The sequence below is a fragment of the Athene noctua genome, chromosome 31 (genome assembly GCF_965140245.1).
Source record: "Athene noctua chromosome 31, bAthNoc1.hap1.1, whole genome shotgun sequence".
NCBI lineage: Eukaryota > Metazoa > Chordata > Aves > Strigiformes > Strigidae > Athene > Athene noctua.
In genome coordinates, this window is record NC_134067.1 from 1,247,936 (window position 1) to 1,268,078 (window position 20,143).

A 20,143-nucleotide genomic window follows, 5' to 3' on the forward strand; every position below is an offset into this window, starting at 1 on the left:
GCAGCAGTGGTTGGGTTTCCCAAGTCCATGCTCCCACACGGTATGGGAGCGTAACTTCTGTGAGCAGAAGGGAGAAGCAGCCGTGTTCCGTCTCATTCAAAAGCTCTTACAGCCCCGAGTCCAGCTTCAAACGGCGTTTCTGGAAGATGTTTCTCTTTCTGAGCTTGGTCTTGCCCAGGTTTTGTTTGTCCTTATGCTGTGGCTGTCCCAGAGAACAGAGCAGGCGCCAGAAGGAAAAGGTAAGGAGGGGATCTGACCTGCCTGCATTTCCCAGCAGGGAAAATAAAACCGTCCCTCAGTTGCTCGCACTCATTTCCCAATAAATCTCACCTCAGGCTCTCCCGTAGTGGTGACAGAGCATTCACCTGACTGCTTGCCTTGTACGTGGAAAGGAGTATTTGTTTGTTGTGTTCACCCTTTTCATAGCAGAACCAGCCTCGCTCTCTAGGCTTTTATTTGCTCACTGAAAGCAAGGAATATAAACCAGAAAAAAATACACCTAGGACTTCTCCGAAAGGATTCTTTTTTTTCAAATATACCTGTAGATACCAATAGAGCTGCAAAGTATCCCCATCACAGCCTTAATGTCCTGAGCACTACACGGGGCAAAGCCCCAAGGCAGCAGGAGAAGATCTTCCTCCACAGTTTCATAATCATGGGCTCATCCAGATTTTGGTGCCACCAACCAGAAAGAGGAGCTTGCACGCTGGATTTCGTTCTGGTATAGCCATTTTTCATAATTTTTTTTTTTTTGGTGCTACTCACCTCTGATTTTTAGCACTTAGCACCCACTTTTGTCCTGGCAGGGGTAACGCAGTGTGGTAGAGCAGAGGGCTGTGGAGACAGCGATGGCTAATTTGCTGCTGGGGTGTATGGTGGCAGAGAAACAGAAATGATTTTGGCACTGCTGCTTTTCTCGCTGTCTCTTGTGCCTTGGGGAGCTTCACTGAACTGCTGCCTGCTCTTATTTTCTCTCCGGCTGTCAGGGAAATCACACTTTTTATTGTAAATAGAGATCAAAGATGAGTCTTTATCTTGATGTTTTCTGGCAGGGGCTGCTGCAAGTATAATGCAGCTTTTGGTGCTTGATCAGTTTTATTTTATTCTTTGTTTGATCTGGCTGTAACAAGCCACTTCATTCAGAGCCCGAATCAAAGTAAAACCCATCAGTGTTTGGAAATGATAGAAATCAAGAAGTTTCCAAGAGCCACTTGACAAAGCTGAAGGTCAAAGCCAGAGCGTCCCAAGGCCAAAGCCAGAGCATCCCAGCTGAGCAGGGGTGGGGTGTCCTCGGGGTAGTGATGGGGACCTGTGTCACCCCGGTGCCACGTGTGCTCCGAGCCACAGACTGTGCGGTGGTTTCATCCCCTGTGGCAGAGCCCTGACATTCCTCAGGCCATCACAGGGGCGGCCGAGGGATATACGTGAGCAACTGGAGGTTGGAGCTGCAGGAATCACCCCAAGCAGAAGGTGGGAGCAGCACGGCTGCCCACACGATGGGATGCAGCTCTCCAGAGCCCATGGACATCTCTGCGAGTGCTGCTTGGAAATGGTGCATGGATGATTCTCCTTGGAAGTAGCTCACGAGTCCCCTTACTGGCAGGAAGACCTGGGCAGCTGCTGCGGGGATGAGGGGGGCTGTGGGGCGGCGTGCTGGAGCATTCCTCCGCCGGGAGGCAATGTAAGCCAAGCTTTTTTTTCCCTGCATGTTTCCTTGTTCTCCGCCTAATGCTCCGTGGCCCCTTGTCCCATCAGCCAGCTGTCCCGGTGCCACTTTTTAACGCTCTCATTAGCACCGCTCAGTGCCCTGTGGAGGGGCTGTGGCCCCCCGTGCTGTCACCGGTGCACGAATCCAGGAGTTGGGTGACATTAGTCGTAGCCTTGGAGCCTGTTGCCCACAGCCTCCCTGTTAGTTTGGGGCTGAGCAAAGCCTCTGACTGATCTGGGAAGCCCAGTTCACAGGCTCCAAATCTCCAGGACACCGACAGCAAGAGGTAGGTAGTCACAGATGCAAGAGCAAGGCAAGTGTTTCTGCCTCCATGAAGAGCACGCAGGTATTTTCCCACATGGACCTACAAATTAATTATCTTACGGGCAGAGGCACTGACAAATAAGTCTGGCCCTGATGAGCTCTGAAATACAGCAGGGGAGCATGCAGGCTTCGTGCCTGGGAGATCATCATTTCTGTGCCGCTGCCTCCCCCGCAAGAGCAGCAACCCTGGGTCTAGTGGTTAATTAATCCCATCACAACACCATCACTGGTCTGAGCTGTAGCTCTCGCCGTGGAAATGCCTAAAGCTAAGGCAGAGCCTACAGTGGGGGCGAACCTCCCTGGGAATTTATGCTCTGTGGGCTTCAGGCTCAGTTTATAACTTGTCAGTTGGCATCTGAAGTCCTGGGTTTAGTTTTAAAATGAACTCTTCCCCCTCACCCCCCCCCCTCCTTTTTTTTGTGCTGACAGGAGAGAATTCACTTGCTAATTATACCCCAGTCCATTTCCAATCGAAATGCAGAGGGCGATTTATCAGAGAGCTGGAGACAGCTCTCCACGTTCCCTTGGCTGCATCAGCAAGAACTTTTGCAAGACAATTTAATTTCTTGTCATCTTCTAATCCAGCTCCCTTTCCCCCTATAGTCAGCCTGTGAATGAAAAAAGATGGTTTATTAATCATTTTAGCAAAAGGCTGGGAAATACAGCGTTTCTTCAGTGGTGCTTGCTCTGTACCTCATCAGTCAGCATTCCCTGAGCCACAGGGTCATAAACATTCAGCCCTGTGACATGGGAAAATTAGTTCCCTCGTTGTGAAAACCTGACACGTGTGAACTCAGGGAGCCAGGTTTTGCTGCCTTTGGGGTCTTAAAGGCTCTTAACTCAGAATTGCATTTGGCCCCTGCCTTTTTATGCCAGAACCTGCTTAAAATAAAGCCTGAAACAGCCATGTCTGTGTTCTTTATGTTCCAAAGTGGGGATCGCTGGGTTGAGGGGGAGCTTCCAGCTCCTAAAGCCGGGCATGTGCCCAAATCAAGGTGTTAGGTTGGGAAAAAGGGAAGACCGCTGGATGCTGCAGAACTTTTCCACTAAGACGTGACACGCTCTGATCTCTCTAAAGCTGCAGGATAAATGCCACTGTCCTTATCGCTTAGGGACGAGCTGGGATAACGCAGGAGGAGCAGGGGTTGTTTGGAGCCAAGGCACAACCCTGGGACCCGCAGCGTTTCTCTGGTTCCTCTGTCACTGCTGCATTCTTCCCTGCCTCACTCTGTCTCTGTCCTCACCCTGCTTCTGCTCTGATGCATTTCCAGTGTTGTCCCTTCCTTAGGACACTTTTTGTATTATTCCACAGGAGTTTCAGTTAAGATTTCTTACCTCAAAGGCAAAATATCTAAACCTACAAGTCCAGAACCAGAATAGATCTTGGTTTTCCTTATATACAGATGTTAGAGCTCAGTTGGAATTACGCATATTTGGAAATTTTAACAAATAAGCTGCAGTTTGCTGGCCAATCCCCTAATGTGGTAGTAATGGTGGAAAGTATTAGTGTGAGCAAATGTGTGGCTTGGCCGTGCAGGCGTTGTCCCTCTAGACCCAAAGCCAGGGAGTTGAAAAGCCAGGGTTGCTTTAGCACCAAAACTTCATGATAACCCTAAACATACATACATACACACACAAATATAGGTGTATACATAAAAATAAAACAGTAAGAAGCTGTTCAGTTTCTGGGCATTAATGCTGCTTCTGGTTCAAATGTTGCCCAATGATTTTAAAAAAAAAAAAAAAAAGGAAAATATACCAAGATCGGGTCGATTGAGAGTGTTACTGTGGTTATTGTTTTCCCCTCTGATTTAAAGCTTTGGTCGGTTCAATCAATAAATGCACCAGTACTAAGAGAATAGTAATGCTCTGCCTGGAAACCAGATCTCATGATCTGGATGGAGGCGAGTGGAGTTCTGGGAACTTGGTACTTACATGTTTGTGTTCACAGATACCAGCAGTTTCTTGGACATTTTCTAATGTCACAAATTTTTGTCTTTTTTTTTTTTTTTTTCTTAACACAACAATTACCCCCCAAGCTAAGACTTCTGACCGTTGATTATGGTTGTAGCCTGGAATGTCAGTGGGTTTACGAGGTGCACGGTGTTATGGGGGAGAGAGAAGCTAAATGGGGAGAAAGATGTTTCCCTGCTTTGTATTTAGAGAGGGGCTCTCACCCGAGCTTCACCGGGACCCCCGAGGGGCCCTGCTGTCTTCCAGAGTCACGAGGATCCCCCACGTTACCATAATTGCTGGTTTTAGTAAACTTTTTGGGTTTTTTGCAAGAGTGTCAATGCGTTTGCTGCAGAGGACCCAAAAAGGCGTTTTAACTTTGTGAGAGCCCAGCAACTGCCCAATACGCTGCACCCGCTCTGCTGGGAACCCCCTTGGAGGGGAAGCTCTGGGTCAGTTTTCAGCACTTTCATCATTCATCATGTTGTCTAGTAGGGAATATTTTCTTTACAGAGATTTTGCTGAGCAGTTGGAGAAGCTGACGGGCCCGGCTGACATCGAGCCCCGGCCACCCGGCATCTGAGAGAGGGATCAAACCCATATTTTGTGTTCAGAAGCAGAAGATGAATGTCACCTGCCTGCTTTGGAGGAGGAAAGCAACATTTCCTGTTTGCAGAACTGATATTGTTATTTTAAACAGCACTAAAACTGCAGCACTGAATGTTAAATTACCCTTGCCTACGAGGTGACGGTTCAAGCGTTGGGGTGGTAGCAATCAGGAGCACAGAAGATGCTTCTACTTGAAATGCAGCTGTAAAAGCACGTAAATCCTGGCAGCACGTTACGCCGCTGGACTGTAAAACGCTGAAAGAGGTGAAGAATGATGACTGACACCGCCAGCTCTGTGCTTGCACAGAAGCATTTAAATACAGAATCTAAATTTGAGTTTTTCTCCTTTTTTAACTTTTTTAGGCAAGCCGAGGTCTAGCTGTAGTGCTGTAACTTTCAAGGAGCAGCTCAGGAATATACCCAAACTCCTTGCAAAGCTGTCTGGGTGACCCTCTGGAAAAAGTAACTTTTTTCTGCTCTGCTTTGTACCCAACAAACCTTTTCGAGCTGCAGACAGGCGAGATGCGCAGCAGGTTTGCTGTTGAGGCCTCTGCACGCTCGGAGCCACCCACGGTGACATTAAAGCATCTTTCCAAGGTGACAAAGCAGCGAGTGAAGAGGAGCTGAGCCCAGGCTGCGGTCCGTGCTGCCTGCTGATGGCAGAAGGCCGTTCTGGCACCATGTGGCACTCGTGGTGGTGTGTTTCAGGGCCGTGGCTGGGCAGAATAAATGGCTTTAGAGGTGACAGTTTCCTCAGGTTACTCACAAACACAAACAGTATTGGCAACAAAGAAAAAAGACACAGCCTTATTCTTCCTTCAGTTGTTTCTTACTAATGAAACTCCCTTAGCACCTATCTGAATAATTCTGTGCTCTTTGAGTGTAAAAAGCAGAGAATGGAGATGAAAACCGGTGTTTGTTCGTTTGATGCTTGGCCTGACATCAGGTACATGAGAAAACGCTGGCGGCTGGGCAGTACCCGAATCCCTGACCGCGTTTAGATGCGTTTTGCTGTTAAGATTGTTTATTGTCTGCCGTGACAAAACAGAGGTCAGCCAGGCGGGGAACCCCAGAACTCATGTGAGGGCAGTTTTATGAAAGGGCGTGGATTTGATCCGGTCGGTTCCTTGGGAAGCGCCCGGGGAACCGCGGGGCAGCAACCGGGAGGCGGCGGCGGCGCTTAAGACCCCGAGCGGGCGGCGCTAGGACCCAGCGCGAAGCGCCCGGCGGCCCCGCCCGCAGCGTGTGTGGGCGGGGCCTGCGGGGGGCGGGGCACGTCGCGGCGTGCGGGGCGGGGCGGGACGGGACCGGCGGCGGCGGCGGCGGCCGCGGCCGGGGGGGGGCTGCGGGCGCTGGGCCCTGTTGTGTGGGAACCGCTGGGGCCGCGGCGCTGCCCGTCCGCGGCGGACCGGCCCCGCCGCCCCCCGCCATGGAGGACCCGTCGCGGCTGCTGGCGGCGGCGCACGGCGCCGGGGTGACCCTACCCGGTGGAATCCCGCCGCCCCCTCCGCCCACCGCCGGGGATCCGGCCGCCGCGCCCGCACCGGGGCCGCCGCCGCCCGCGCACCACGACACGGGCGACGTCCTGCAGCAGATCATGGCCATCACCGACCAGAGCCTGGACGAGGCCCAGGCCAGGTACCGGCGGGCCCGGCCGCCGGGCGGGGAGGGGGCTCGGCGCGGCGGGGCTGCTCGGTACCGGCCGCCTTCCCGCGCAGCCCGGCGCCGTGACTCAGCTCGGCGCGGCGGGACACACACACACACACACACACACACACACGCACGGTCGTTCCCGGGGCCGTGGCGGGGGGAGGCGGAGCGTCCGGCGAGGAAACGGGGGGTTTTGGTGGGAAATCGCCCTCCGGAGGCGGAAAGTTCCCCGTCCGGTCCCCGGTGTTTCCGTGTCTTCCCCTCAGTACCGGCCTCCCGCAGCGGGAGGGTCCCCCCCGGTTCCTCGTCATTAATTTCCCGACTTTCTGTCCTTCTCGCCGCCCGGGTGATGTCAACACACAGAAATTGCAGCCGTCATCACCGGTGGAAACGGGATTGTCCTGCCCGATGTCACCGGGAACGGGCAGACCGGAGCGGCGGTTTCCACCGAGGGGCCAAGTTTGCTCGGGAGGGGAAGCGAGAGGAGCTGGGGGGTTCTCGGGGCACCCCCTGGCACAGGTGCGAGGGACTCTGAGGGTTTTTTTTTTCCACCATCAAGAAGTTTCTAATCACATTTAATGGCAAAAAAAAAAAAAAAAAATCGGCCTTTCCCCGGCCTGTTGACTTCGTTGGGATGTAAATAATTACACGGCAAAATCAACCCAATTCAGCATCTTCTGGTGCGTTTTTTGCCCCCGAGCTGCGTCCGGCCCTGATTGGCGCGGTGTAATTACACGTAATTACACGCTTCGCTCCCTCGGCGTGCACCAGGTGGGCAGCCCGCGCCACGAGGCGGTTGGGGAGAAGGTGCAGATTTACGGAGCGGGTTTATAAAAATCCACAAAATGGGGTTCTGGCTTTTTTTTTTTTTAATTTTTATTTTCCCCTCCTCAGTTGGATGTTGCGTGCGGTCGCCCCTCCCTGCCCGCGCCCCCATTTCCCTATCGCGGCGGTGCCGATAAAACTGTGTTGGGTGTTGTTTGGGGTTTTTTTTAATCTCTGCCCTAAAGTTTCACCAGTTTTGGGTACGCCTGTTGCTATCGTGCGCTGACAGCGAGGGCGCACCGAGGCGGCGGCGTTCCCAGGGCCAGGTACCGGATTCCTGGTGGTTGAGAGGATTCTGTGAATATGAGGAGAAACTGGGCATTCAAAGAATGTCATAATTTGGGTTTAAAGTCGACTCTTTCAGGTAACTCAGCTGCAGCCTGGAGGGCAGTGAAATCCGTGCGTGCTGTGGGCCACGTGTAGGACTGTTGCTCCTTCCCAAACCTTCAGTTTTTCTTTCCTACCGGGTGCTGTATCACAGAAAGAACTGCCCGCAGCTCCTATGGGTTCTGTAGGTGTGGATTTAGCTCTGTTGCATTAGGCCTGCAGTTTTCTCTCACAACGTCCTATTTAAGATAATCTTGAGCGGGATAAATTTGGCAGGAACTTTAGTTTCAAGAGTTGAGGAATGGGCTTTGAAAAATGGCCTGACCATTGTTTAAACTAAATTACTTTAACATTGTCTTAGAAACGCAGTCAGACTCCAGCTGGAGCACAGCAGGCTTTGAAGGCCCCCACATTTTAAAAGCAATTTTGGTGTATTTATGCATAAAAAAAGGCTTTTGTTTTCTAGACAAGAAGTTTGTGGGTTTACTTAGACCTCCCTAAGAGGACGTGTTGCTGAGGAAGTAAAACTCGGGCCTGGTTAAACCCATCACACAAGTGATACGGGGATGTGGATGGAGTGCTGGGACTTCTCACACCTCAGGAACACAGCGTTGAGTGCTGTATTTGGGGATTTTTATTCTTTTGTATTAAAAATTGCATGTTGTTGTAGGTTTTGTGTATTATTTTAATGCTGAGTGAACGTGGAGGGTTCTTTCAGTGCAGGCAATGAGAATTTTTAAAATCTAAGTTGAAAACTTGGGTGAAAGTTTCATTGAAATGAAATTAATCTGCCAGGGATGAGTTTAGTGCTGCTGTTAAACACGTTACCTTATACCTTAGTCTTCTTCATGAGAGTTCATGGCCATGTTAATTATGCAATTATCCCTGGGTCTGGTATCCACTGCCCTGTACCAAAACACTGCTTTTAAGACCCGGGTGGAAAGTACAGTCTGAAGGCTTAGGATTCATTTTCTCTCTCTCTCTCTCCCCCCGTTTTTTCCCTCATCAGGCAAGGACAATAGGCTGCACTAGGCTGTCTCCTCAGCTGCCTTTGTTCTCAGGCTGTTTGTCTTGGGCTTGATATTATCAAACATCTCCGTAGGCGAACGGGTTTTACACTTCTTGTGGCCATGTCATGAAGGAGAGTGGCCCATCGACTTCAGCTTGTGGGATTTTTGTTAAAAGCTTGCCTTCTGATACTGGCTGGCAGCTCAGCAGTAGCTGGGAGGAAGCTGAGCACCTGTATTTGTGCCGTTCCCAATAGCTGGAGAAGTGGCTGGCGAGCAAGGAGGAAGGTCAATTCGTATTTATATAAAAACCATGTTGAAACCCAGCTATAACGGCGATTTAAATATTATTTCTGAATTACAAAAGTGGTCACGTGAAGCAAAAGAGACTTTCTTGGAGGCGTGTGTTGCAGCTAGATGCTTCTTTCCACTGGAAGTCAGTGGAAGTTCAGCACCTGACTGCTGGTTGCCCCTGAAAATCGGCGGCGGTTGGGTGAAACCTCGGCTCCCACTTTTACACGGTGCTCACCACCCTTCGGATGTGTTTTCAACTCAGCAAAAGATGTAATTCTCTGGTTTGAGTAGACATTAGGATGGATTCTGTGTTAATGGTGTAATTAACATTGTCCCTTCCTGGAGAGAAGGGGGAAAACAAAGCAGCAAACACTGGAAGAGTTTCAAAAAGGCAAAATTAGGACGTGTGGTAAAACTTGTGGTAAAATGCTGTTAAATACAATGTGCTTTCCCTTGGATCCAGTGGCCACTCATGTGAACTGGGCGAGTCAGTGAGGGGTACTTGGATTCCATGTTGTTCCCACCGTTCAGGATCTATGTGCTTCAAAACCACCAGGTTTTTTTTTCTACGTTTCAGAGGGATTCCATGATTAGATTTTATAGAAGCGTACTAACTCAAGAAGGAACTTTTTATCCCCACATATAAAATAGGCTTTTGGTAGAACTGAAGGTGCTCACGGTTCCTTTAAGCAACGCAGAATTTTCAGTTTTAAGGCCTGCATATTTTTACAACCGTTTGCTCCTAGTGATGGCAGAGCGTGGCACTTAAATGAAATATATCACCAGAATTTGCACATTTCTGTCTTAATCTTATGCGCTAACCTGCCGTCGCTGAAGCGCGATCCAAGATCTCGGTAAGTCTTGGCATCTTTCGCCGCCTTTCCTGGTGGCGTTCACTCATTCTTCCTTCTTCCATTTCAGAAAACATGCCTTGAACTGCCACAGAATGAAGCCTGCTCTTTTCAGCGTGCTGTGTGAGATCAAGGAGAAAACAGGTGCGTTGGTGTCTTTTCTGGCCTCAGCTTCCCCAGACGCCCCTCCCTAGTCACTCATCAGCTTGGCTCTCCTTTAACACGGCCCCTATTTTCCCTGATAGACTCTACAATTTAAAGCTATTTTTGTTTTTTTACTTAATCAGAGAATCATTTAGGTTGGATAAGACCTTTAAGATCATCTTCTGTAAGCTGGAAATTGTTTTGATGTGTTTTTTACAGTGCTGTCTGTGTGCAGGTTTGGAGAAAACAGTGCTGCTTATTCAAAGGAGTGTTGTGGTTGTGTGTACGTAAAGAATCTATAGGTGTAGGGGGGTTGATGTCTCTAGATACCTAGAGAATCCTGAATAATCCTGCTGTTATGCTCTTTTTTCCTTTAAGGAATCAATACCCAAATTGTGGTGGTAGTAAGAGTTCAAAGTTGACAAAAAACTGTAGTACAGAGAAAAAGAGACAGTAAGGCAGAACACTGGTGGTACTGGGAAACCCTGAAGTAGCAGGAAATGGAGTTGATGCTCACGCAGCTTTTTTTGAGGAGCACTGGGGTTTGCAGTTTGAATTACCCAGTATACGCTCATACATGAACACTTAAGCAGTGTTGTTTGAATATCCAGTTTCTATAAACTCTAGTGAATTTTGATGGGTTTTTTTTAAGAGAATAACTACTTTCATTATATGTACCTAAAATGGTGGTGTGTTTTGGTTTTTTTTAACTTACAGCTGTATTAACATTTAACATCCTAAACCTACCTTTGTAGTATTTTTTTTTTTTTCTAAAATACGGAACCTTGCAGTGCTCCTCACTGTGCTGCCAAATGAGGGACCAGAGAGGTCTGTCCTCGGCGGTGCCCTTGTCACAGGAGGCAGCTTGGAGGCAGACATTACATGTTCATTTCAGGAGAGTTTGGTTGCATATATTGCCTTCTCGTGAGAGCACTTTGCTCCTGAAGAAAAATGTTGTGGTAATAAGTGCTGTCTGGGTGTGCTTTTATGTCTGTCTGTCTGTCCTTGGAGGATTGCTGTCCTTAAAGAGGGTCTTTCGTCTGTTTTTCTATACCAAAAGCTTCCTTCTGCCTTTTATTGATTGAAACTGTGACTTCTCGGAGCTAAATACACTTGCAGGAACAGACCCTGCTATGGCATTATGCTGGATTTGTTTTGGTCTCATAGGTTTTTGAATGTCTGATGGTCTGTCTATTCCTTATTTAAATTATGGGGAGCAGATGTTATGGCTTCAAGCAAACAAAAGCCTGGACATACTGTAGCACAAGGTTTTGGGCTTTCTTTGTGACCCAGGCACACAAGCTTCTTTTTCTAGCTCGGAAATCAGTTTCAAACATGTTCCTCCCCCCCCATCTTTCTTTCGTTCTTTGTTGGAGCGCCAGTATCATTCACAATAGCTCAGGATAAGCCGTGCGCTTTGCAACGGGCAGCCAGCTGAAGGGTGCTGAGAATTTCTCCCCACTAATGTTTATCAATTAAAAAGAAATGACAAAACGATTCTGTAATTTAAATAGATTTGGCCACATTTAATATTTTGGTCAAGACCTGGGTTCTGCCCCCCCTCCCAAAAAAGGTGTGGGGTTTTTTGTTTGGTTTTTTTTTTAAATTTTAAACCAGTTATGGGAAAAACAGGTATTTTATTTTCAAGTCTTAAATAACTGCCTGGAGCATATGTCACTATTTGAAGAGGCATCTAATCCAGGAAAGCCTACTTAGGTTTTTTTGGGAACCTTCAAAAGCATTTGGAGCATTTTTCATGTGTGCAGCAGATAAGGGTTGTGCTGGTTGGGTTACACTTCAGATACGACTCAAACATGGCACGATTCTATCTTAAAATCAGAATTAAACATCTGTTATGTTAAAAATGCACACTTTTGGTGCTGAATATTAAATTTCTGAGGTTTTCTTCTCGGCTGATTATACCGTGCTAGGAAGATGCACGTCTGTGATGGGCTCCAGGCCCCTTGGGGCAGGGAAAGTGTATTTCCACCCACTTTTGTGGAACGCGCTGCACAGTGGGACTCTGATTCTACATTTCTGGCCTGGGGTAGGGAACGTGTTTTTGCAGCTTTGTAACATCAAGTACCATTTCTGATTGTTTTCGTGGCGTTGCTAGCTGCAAGCCTCTGTCCTTCCTCGAATGTGCTGGCGCTCGGCTGGGTTAATTCAGCGGGCACCTTTTCATTTGGTTATAAAACTTGGCAAGCGGCGTGGCAAAGGACACGTTTCCTCTTTGTTGGGGAGTTTGTTGACATTCTTACGTAGCCGAGTCGTGTTCCTCAGTGCTCGGAGCCCCGTGGGCTTTTGTCTTCTGTTTCCATTCGCTCTCAGGATGTGCAGAGCTGTCTCAGATCTGGAGAACGCGCTCTCCGGTGACGGTGCTTTGAGACTGGCTGAGCCAGGCAGTGTGGGGCTCTGCAGTGGGGTGCTGCTGTCCCCACGGAGAAATGGGGGTGCAGAATCTGCTTGGTACTACACGAGGGGTGCGTGGGGTATTTGGGTAGCGTTCAGAAGGGATTCGTGATTGGTTTAAGTGACCTGTATTAAAAAAATAGACTCCTGCCTTCTCACCTAACAGTGGGATTTGGGGGCTGCCAAATCCAGGCAGACTTCTGTCTGACTAAAACATCAGGAGTCGGTATTTAGCGTGAGTTCTAGGATAAATATTTGCCTGTGTAACATAAGGGACAGGATCATCTGGGAAAAACTGAGATGTGGATGAGGAGGGGTGCAGGTCCACCCCGCAAGTGCCTACTTCTACTCTGCACGGGTATTTTATACATCACACAGTATGAGCTGTTCATTTCTGGGCCTAATACGGCAGGTTTTGGTTCTCATTTTGTGTATTCCAGACCCAGGAGACACATTTATCGTGCTGTTCTCCCTCTATCGTGTGTTATCGTGTGCTACTTGCTCTACGAAGGAAAATCTGGAAAGGAAAGCAAGTCTAAGCAAAGTGTGCATCACTTATTTTGGTACCAGTGATCTTGTACAGTTCATTACAGAACTGCTAATCTTTAATTAATGAGATGTAAATACATTGTAATGATTGCATTTGCATACTGAGTGAGGCTTCAGCACCTTAGGTTGTGATGTATTTTAATTAAAGATTAATTAGAAATGATGGGAATTTCATTTTGCTTAGTGTAATTATTTTACATATTTGATGAATATCTGGTAGGTGATGTGCCAGAGAATGCACAATATTATATTAGCACAGCTGACGGGAGTGACTCTTCAGTGGGGTTTTTTTTCTTAAACATCCATAAAAGTGATGGATTATGAAGGATTGAAGTGTGAAGGATTTTACTGGTTTGCAAGGACTTTCTAAATCATGCTTAAAACACTGGCTCTGCTGTAACTCCAGTTTCTCAGCCTCTTCTCTCAAAGCCTTGAGTATTAACGGAGTTGTGATATGTTCTTAAACTATTGTGGGAACTTCCAAAATTTGGTGGCCAAAATGCTACTGAGAGGGAGAAGCTTTCCAGAGGAGCATCCTCGGAGTACCAGTAGATAATAAGCAGCGTGTAAGGACGGGTGTGTGTAAGAAATTGGTGTTGACCGAGGGGCTTTTTTTTAATTGTGGTAACTTTTCTCTCTTTTGGAATCCTTTTTGTTTAATGAAATCTCGTTCTTCCAGAAGCCCCCCAGACTGCAAATTCCTGCGGGTGTAATTTTGGCAGAAATGGGTGATGCCTGACCCTCAGCGTGCCGAGAGCTGGCAGGGCAGTTGCAGTTACCCTGACAAAACTCTTAGTGCTTCTGGAATTGTTTTTTTCAGCCTGTCCAGAGACTCACAGAGGCTGGCACGAGTGCAGGGTTCCTGTAGCTGTGACAGTTTTGCTCACCCGTTGAGCCACCTTTTGAGATCAGCTGCTCTGCAGGGTTGTAGATGAGCAACTCTAGCTTTTCTCCGTGGAAATCAGAACTGGCTGCTGCTTGCAGCAAACAGAGTTATGAATTCACTGAACGGGTAGTTTTGAGTGAATCTGATGTAACTTCTTATTATCATTAGGTGAAGATACTAGGAGTAAAAATAAAGTTTAAGCAAAAAGTATCCATTCCAGGAGATGATGGCTTTAATTTAAAGATAATACCCGTGGCACTGATTTCTGTAGAACTTGCGTTCTACATGTATGAAGATGCAAAGAAGTTTAAAGTCAGCCTGATGGAGCGGGTCAAACAGAGCAAGCTTCTTGCCTGATTGATCCTTACGTCCACTCACCTTTGCAAAAGTTTATGAAATAAAACTTTGAACTGCTCGGTTGGGAATGTGGTTTACGATATGTTGATGATGGTGAAAACTCCTTTCTAGTTTCCTGTGACTTGCTCGAGCCAGCCAACCAGAGTCTTCCCTCGAGACTGAGAAGGTGCTTTCTACATGCTTTGCAGCAGTCAACTTGAGATGAGCTTATGTGTAATTGATGATAACTAATGTCTAATTACCATAATTAGACAAGTGACATAAAATTAAGCTGCAGCTGGGAGCTTGACTTCAACATGAGGTACTCTGATATGCATCATAATGTGCATAAAAAGATGTTTGGCAGAAGCACATTCAGATAAGAAGGTGACACCAAAATATCTGTTCCACTGAATTTACTCTTGCCAGTCCGAGTAGTTTAATGTGAGTTTTCTCAAAAAGACTAAGCAGCAAATGGCTTCTCTCAAACTCTCTGCTGGGTCTTCTGGAAGAAGAACTGGTGCTTTTTAAAAACAAAAAAAAAACAACAACAAATTTTAAAAAATCCCCTTTTTTTGGTTGTTCAATTTCTTACAACGTTGGCTCAGTAAAGGGTGTATGTAGTAGATGCTATTTTTTTAAAAAAATGTATTAATTTTAATTCCATAATTAGTTAGAAAAGCCACTAACTTTTAAAATAGTCAACACTTCCCTCATTGCTGTCTTAGCTTGAGCTGAGCAGTTCCCTGTGTACTACGTTACTCACCTTTTTCCGCTTGCAAAAAGGCTGGTGATGTTTTGGAGGAGGCCTGGATTCCTGGGACAGCACGAATTCAGGTCTGCAGCTGCTCCAGAGCACTCTCTTCATCAGAACTGTGTCCTAATTTCTGTATAGCCTGCAAACTATTAAGTTCAGCAATGTGACTGTAAGTTTACACTGTTCAAAATTATCATTGTTTTTTTTTAGATGAGCTATTCTTTTGCCTACAAAATGCTGAAAATGGTTACAAATGCTTATGTTTGATGTTTCTACATATTCATAGTTCTCCTGCCCTCACACTAGAATTTTTGCATAAGAGATCTTAAGTGTTTATCTTATGTGGGGAAAATAATATTCCGTTAACCTGCCAAGGACAATTTGGAAAAGGTCGTTTGAATTTTGTAGCTTCATAAGGTTAAGACCAACTGTTCATCAAACTAAAATTGTCTAAGCAATTAAAATCAAATTAGAAGCCAAAAAGCTGTTGGCATTTTTTTGTACCGACTCAGTATCTTGTGAGTTCTAATGCTTTTTAAAAAAAGGAAGTTCATAATAAATTGTCAAAAGATTTGGGAAATTAAGTTTTTAAAATAAAAATGCTTGGAATCAAACTTGAATAATTCGAGCATGCAGACTGCTGCAGACTGGGTTTGTTGAACGTAAGCTTAAGGAAATTGGTTTCTGGTGCATTTTTTCACATTGTTTCAGATTTTGATAGATTTTTAAATAGATTTGAATGGGTTTTAAAATTCAGCACCGTTAAGACTTCAGTTTGTAGCCTGCTGCTGCGGAGCACAGTGGTATCCTGGGCATGTCAAGTGGACAAGATCAGACTCAGGCCTTGGGTACAGATTCCCCCAGGATCTTGCACTCCTGTGGTGCTCCTTTCCATCCCAGCAGCTCAGGCCTTTTGTCCATCCGCCGTGGTCTGTCTGCAGGAGCTGGTGCTGAGTGCTGTGGAGGACGGGGTGAGGAGCCAGGCAGCAGGCTGATACGGGGGCATCTCCTCTCTAAAAACCTCCTCCTGATTTTTACAGGCTGCTAAAATACTTTCTGTTGTCATATAAACTAGTACGACCCCAAGGAGTCTACTACCTCCATGCATTTGAAAACTTCCCTCCTGTTTTGGTGCTTCTCAATCTAAAAGGTGTCCTGTTTGTTTGGATGTGTTGCCTCTTGGCTTTGTTAAACGCCCCCTTTTTTTTTTTTTTTTTTTCTTGAGCTCAAGACCTGCAAAAACTTCTGAAGGGCGTTTAAATGCTTTGCCAGAATTGAAGTGGATGCTTTCTCCTGTTTCGGAAATAATCTGTTGATTCCCTCTTTATATTTATCTAGTGTTAAGTATTCGTGGTATTCAGGAAGAAGATCCCCCAGATGCTCAACTAATGAGACTAGATAACATGTTGCTGGCAGAGGGTGTCTCCGGGCCCGAGAAAAGAGGAAGAGGAGGACCGATGGCTGTAGCAGCAACATCAGGTGGCTGTCCAAATGACAATAGCATTGAACACTCTGACTACAGGGCCAAGCTGTCACAGATCCGACAGATATACCACTCTGAGCTAGAGAAATATGAACAGGTGATCTTTCTGCATGGAAGAGTTTTTATCATCTCAATTAAAAATAACCGTTTTTTCCTTTGGTGTTGGTTTTAAGAACAGAACAGGAAGTATAATGAATTCAGGTGAACGCGAGGGTATCAAATTCAGTTGAAAACTTATCTCAGTGTTACGGAAGTAAGGCGAAGATAGAGGGACTGGACATCAAACTAAAGATAATAAATGTCTTGTTTATCTTTGTTGCCGTTTTTTAAGAGTAAATAGAGTAAAGCTGAAACATGGAAACTCCTCTAAAGTTTTTTGGATATATATTCGTGTTGGGGAAACGAATTCTGGGGTATTTTATGGTTTGTCGATACAAATATGTGTGTTTTCAGGCCTGCAGTGAGTTCACCACCCACGTCATGAACCTGCTTAGGGAACAGAGTAGAACCAGACCAATTTCGCCAAAAGAAATCGAGCGCATGGTGAACATAATCCATGGCAAATTCAGCACCATCCAGATGCAGCTGAAGCAGAGCACGTGCGAGGCAGTAATGATCCTGCGCTCCCGCTTTCTTGACGCCAGGTACGAGAAAAGATGGTGATTGCATCAGACATCTCGAGTCTGTCATTCCCAGTGTTGATCCAGTTTAAACGTGAAGAATCCGCTACCCATTCTGCTTTGACATCAACATCGATTTAATTCCATTTAATTCTTACATTCTCCTTCAAACCAAATGTATTTTAGAGGGGAAAAAAGCCAACAGTGTACTCCGTCCAGTCTACTCTGTAACACCATTTAAATAGGAATTATTCATATTTTTTAGGCGTAAACGACGTAACTTCAGCAAACAGGCAACGGAAGTACTCAATGAATATTTTTATTCGCATCTGAGTAATCCTTACCCCAGTGAAGAGGCCAAAGAAGAGCTAGCAAAGAAAGGTGGCATCACGGTTTCACAGGTATGGAGTGTTTTATCTGGAATTAAGCGACTTTTTTTTCCTCAAACAACGGTTTGGTTCCCTCCCCCCCCCCCCAGTTAGCAACAGACTTTAGTTACTTGTACTTTCAGTAGGATTTAGGTTATTCCAAAGGGTTTAGTAATAGATATTTTCTGCTTGAAGGCTAGTTTAAAATATCTCCTTTGCTGGCAGCTTCTGAATACGGTGGAAAATGGAATATTTGATCAGATGCTAACAGCGATATGTATCTCCAGGTTTCCAACTGGTTTGGTAACAAAAGAATTCGATACAAAAAAAACATGGGGAAGTTCCAAGAAGAAGCCAATATTTATGCTGCAAAAACAGCAGTGGATGCAACTAATGTCGTGGCTCAAGGCAACCAGGCAAATTCTCCATCTACACCAAATTCAGGTGAGTGGGAGCCAGCGAAGAGGCCGTGTGCTTGAAAGTCTTGTAATTATTTCTTGTGACAATTAGTACCACGGACTACTGGTGTTGGAAACAGTCGTAGGATTTCTTTTTCTTTTAAACTTAAATAATGTAATATTCACTGAAGAACCATTTTTGGTGGGTTTCATTTCTCATTAAAATGTTTGTTTTGTTTTGTTTTGTTTTTTTCCTAGCTTCCTCTGGCTCTTTTAAGATGACAAATTCTGGAGATTCGTTTATAAACTTGCAGTCATTGACTTCCTACCAGAGCTCCCCAGTGGGAGCCAGTGTGCAGTCGCAGGTCAGTATGGAAGAAAAAAACCCCATACTTTGGGCAGTAAAGTAAATGTTAAAATCCCATTTCTCTGTCCTTTATACTCTGTGGTTGACCAGGGAGGTTGTGGAGTCTCTGACCTTGGAGATACTCAAAACCCAACCTGCTCTAATGGTCCCTGCTTCAAACAGCAGGGTTGCATTAGACAATCTTGTTTTATTTTTTCTAATAATTTTGTTATCTTAATACCAGATAGGGATGGATTTCTCTGTCTGTAGCCAGCACTGGCTAGGATCCATGAAACAACCTAGAATCAAATTTCTCAAATGAGTCAAGAAACAAACCTGCTTCAGTGTGTATTTTCTCTTGGAAATGGAATTTTTTCTTAAAGAATTAACTGATAACTAAATTAACCTACTGCTATTCTTCCATCCCTTTAAATTTGCAATAGTAAAATGGGGTTTTCTCTTTTTAGAGTCTTGTCTTTTTCCATATAAATAGAACTTTGCTTAGGATTTGTGGTTAACAGCACTGTCAAACTCATCTTCTGCTGAATTTCTAAACATATCTGAACTGCAGAAAAGCTGTTCCTCTGTTATAAAAGCTGGAGGTGATTGTTCCTCTGTTATAAAAGCTGGAGGTGATAGGCTCTGATTCTGCCTGATAATGAAACAGCTATGGATAGCTCAGTTAATAGCAAGAAGCTGCAAAGAGAACTTGCTCCTTGCAAGAAAACCTGCCCCTTGTTTAAAGAATTTTTGGCCCAGTAGATACATAGCACATACTGCTGGTGTTTCTTTAACTTGACTTTTTTATCCTTATTGTTCTCGTTGTGTGGGATCTTGTTCTAGATGGATTCCTTACATCACGTCATACACCAGACGGGAAGATATGACACAATTGTGGGGAATCCTTTGTATACGACGCAGCGCATAGATGTAAGATGTACTGAGGTTTTATTTACTTAGAAACATAAATTCTACCTGAGATTAGTTAATAATCTGTGAATAAATGTTGACTTTTTAGTCCCTCGATGTGGGAATAGAAAAAGATGTAATTTAATAGACCAGCCTTCCCCTTCCAGAACCTTGATTGAAAATTTTGGCTTTGCTCACCAGAAGATTTGTGCCCTTCAGTTAATCCTTGCCATAAGGATGGCACTAGGAATAAGAGTAACATAAAATCTTGGGGGGGGGGGGGAAGAGGTTTTATGGGATATTCATGGATTGTGCTTTGCCAGAACCTATACATAGTTATTTCATTTCAAAAGCGCTGTCACTTGTAAGGTGTAAAAACATATAAAGGCAGATTTTGTTTGTAAATAGTTGCTTAAACATGTAATGAAACGATACATTTATTCTCCCTTCAGGCTAATGGCAGCTGGCAGGATGCTACCACCCCTTCATCAATCACTTCACCTGCTGGAGACCCTGGAAGTGTTAATTCGGATGCGTCTAATTAAGTTTTTAGGACCTATTGATGAGAGGAAAGAGGTCATTAGTGTAATTTGTCAATGTTGCTCTTTTGCCAATACTATTGTTTATACAACTTGACACACAGCTAATTACCTCAGAAAAAACCCTGGAACCAATAGACGATTGTGATTACAATGATACCTCTCTACCTCTCAGCCTCACGCAGTTGAGTTCTTTTTACTTATGCCCATTGGGATGTGAAATTGTTTTAAAAGAACTTGCTTCATTTTCCTAACCAAATTCATTTTTTTAAAATATGGATTTTATGGTAAGAATCTGAAAGTGTCTCTTCTAGAACTTGGCGTTTGTCTCAAGTTTTACAGCTTAAGAAAACTGACTTATTTTAATTTCCATAAAGTTTTTTACTATGAAATTTTTGTTCTAGTTGATAGCTACTACCAGTTAACCCCCCTGTATTGTAATTGTATGCGTTCTCTGTATTGTAATTTTGTATAGGAAAATAAGCTTTTCTTAACTAGAATTCATTCTGAGCTAATTAATCAGAACGTTGCTTTACCAAAACTCTCACTGGACTTTGCTCTCGGGTAGGACCTTCCATCCTGTGTCATTCCACATAATTCTAATTTAATGTCTAGTAAAAAAAAAACAAAAACAAAAACAAACCCAAACAACCCCCCCACACACCCAACACAAACCCACCTGACTTCCCCCATGGATAATAGGTTTTTGTGCATTTCCGCAGCTGTTAACACAGAGTCCACCCCTTTCAGTTGAGATTTTATCAAAGATAATAAACTTCCAAAGCCTTTTTTTTTTTTTATTTCTCCCCGTTTCGCTCCCCCGGGCTCGGAGGCCGCGGGGGTCCCTC

General features: G+C 45.3%; 1 protein-coding gene across 2 annotated transcripts; it reads left to right on the forward strand.

The window, feature by feature from the left end:
- Positions 1-5,900: 5,900 nt before the first annotated feature.
- Positions 5,901-20,092, forward strand: PBX4 (PBX homeobox 4). 2 transcript variants are annotated; one of them, XM_074929919.1, is made up of 9 exons: positions 5,901-6,232; positions 9,619-9,692; positions 15,971-16,212; positions 16,569-16,759; positions 17,001-17,136; positions 17,391-17,547; positions 17,760-17,866; positions 18,691-18,777; positions 19,209-20,092. In XM_074929919.1, exons 1-9 carry the CDS (start codon positions 6,024-6,026, stop codon positions 19,299-19,301), a joined length of 1,296 nt encoding a protein of 431 aa, XP_074786020.1. In that variant the 5' UTR covers positions 5,901-6,023; the 3' UTR covers positions 19,302-20,092. The 2 variants fall into 2 exon arrangements, with proteins under 2 accessions (XP_074786020.1, XP_074786021.1); XM_074929920.1 differs by lacking the exon at positions 18,691-18,777.
- Positions 20,093-20,143: the final 51 nt, after the last annotated feature.

Excerpts from the sequence above, each read along its gene's own strand:
- PBX4 (XM_074929919.1), top strand. The coding sequence starts at position 6,024 with ATGGAGGACCCGTCGCGGCTGCTGGCGGCGGCGCACGGCGCCGGGGTG. Across the intron at positions 17,137-17,390 it reads GTGGCATCACGGTTTCACAG|GTTTCCAACTGGTTTGGTAA; the intron begins GTATGGAGTGTT and ends ATGTATCTCCAG. Across the intron at positions 17,548-17,759 it reads TCCATCTACACCAAATTCAG|CTTCCTCTGGCTCTTTTAAG; the intron begins GTGAGTGGGAGC and ends TTTTTTTCCTAG.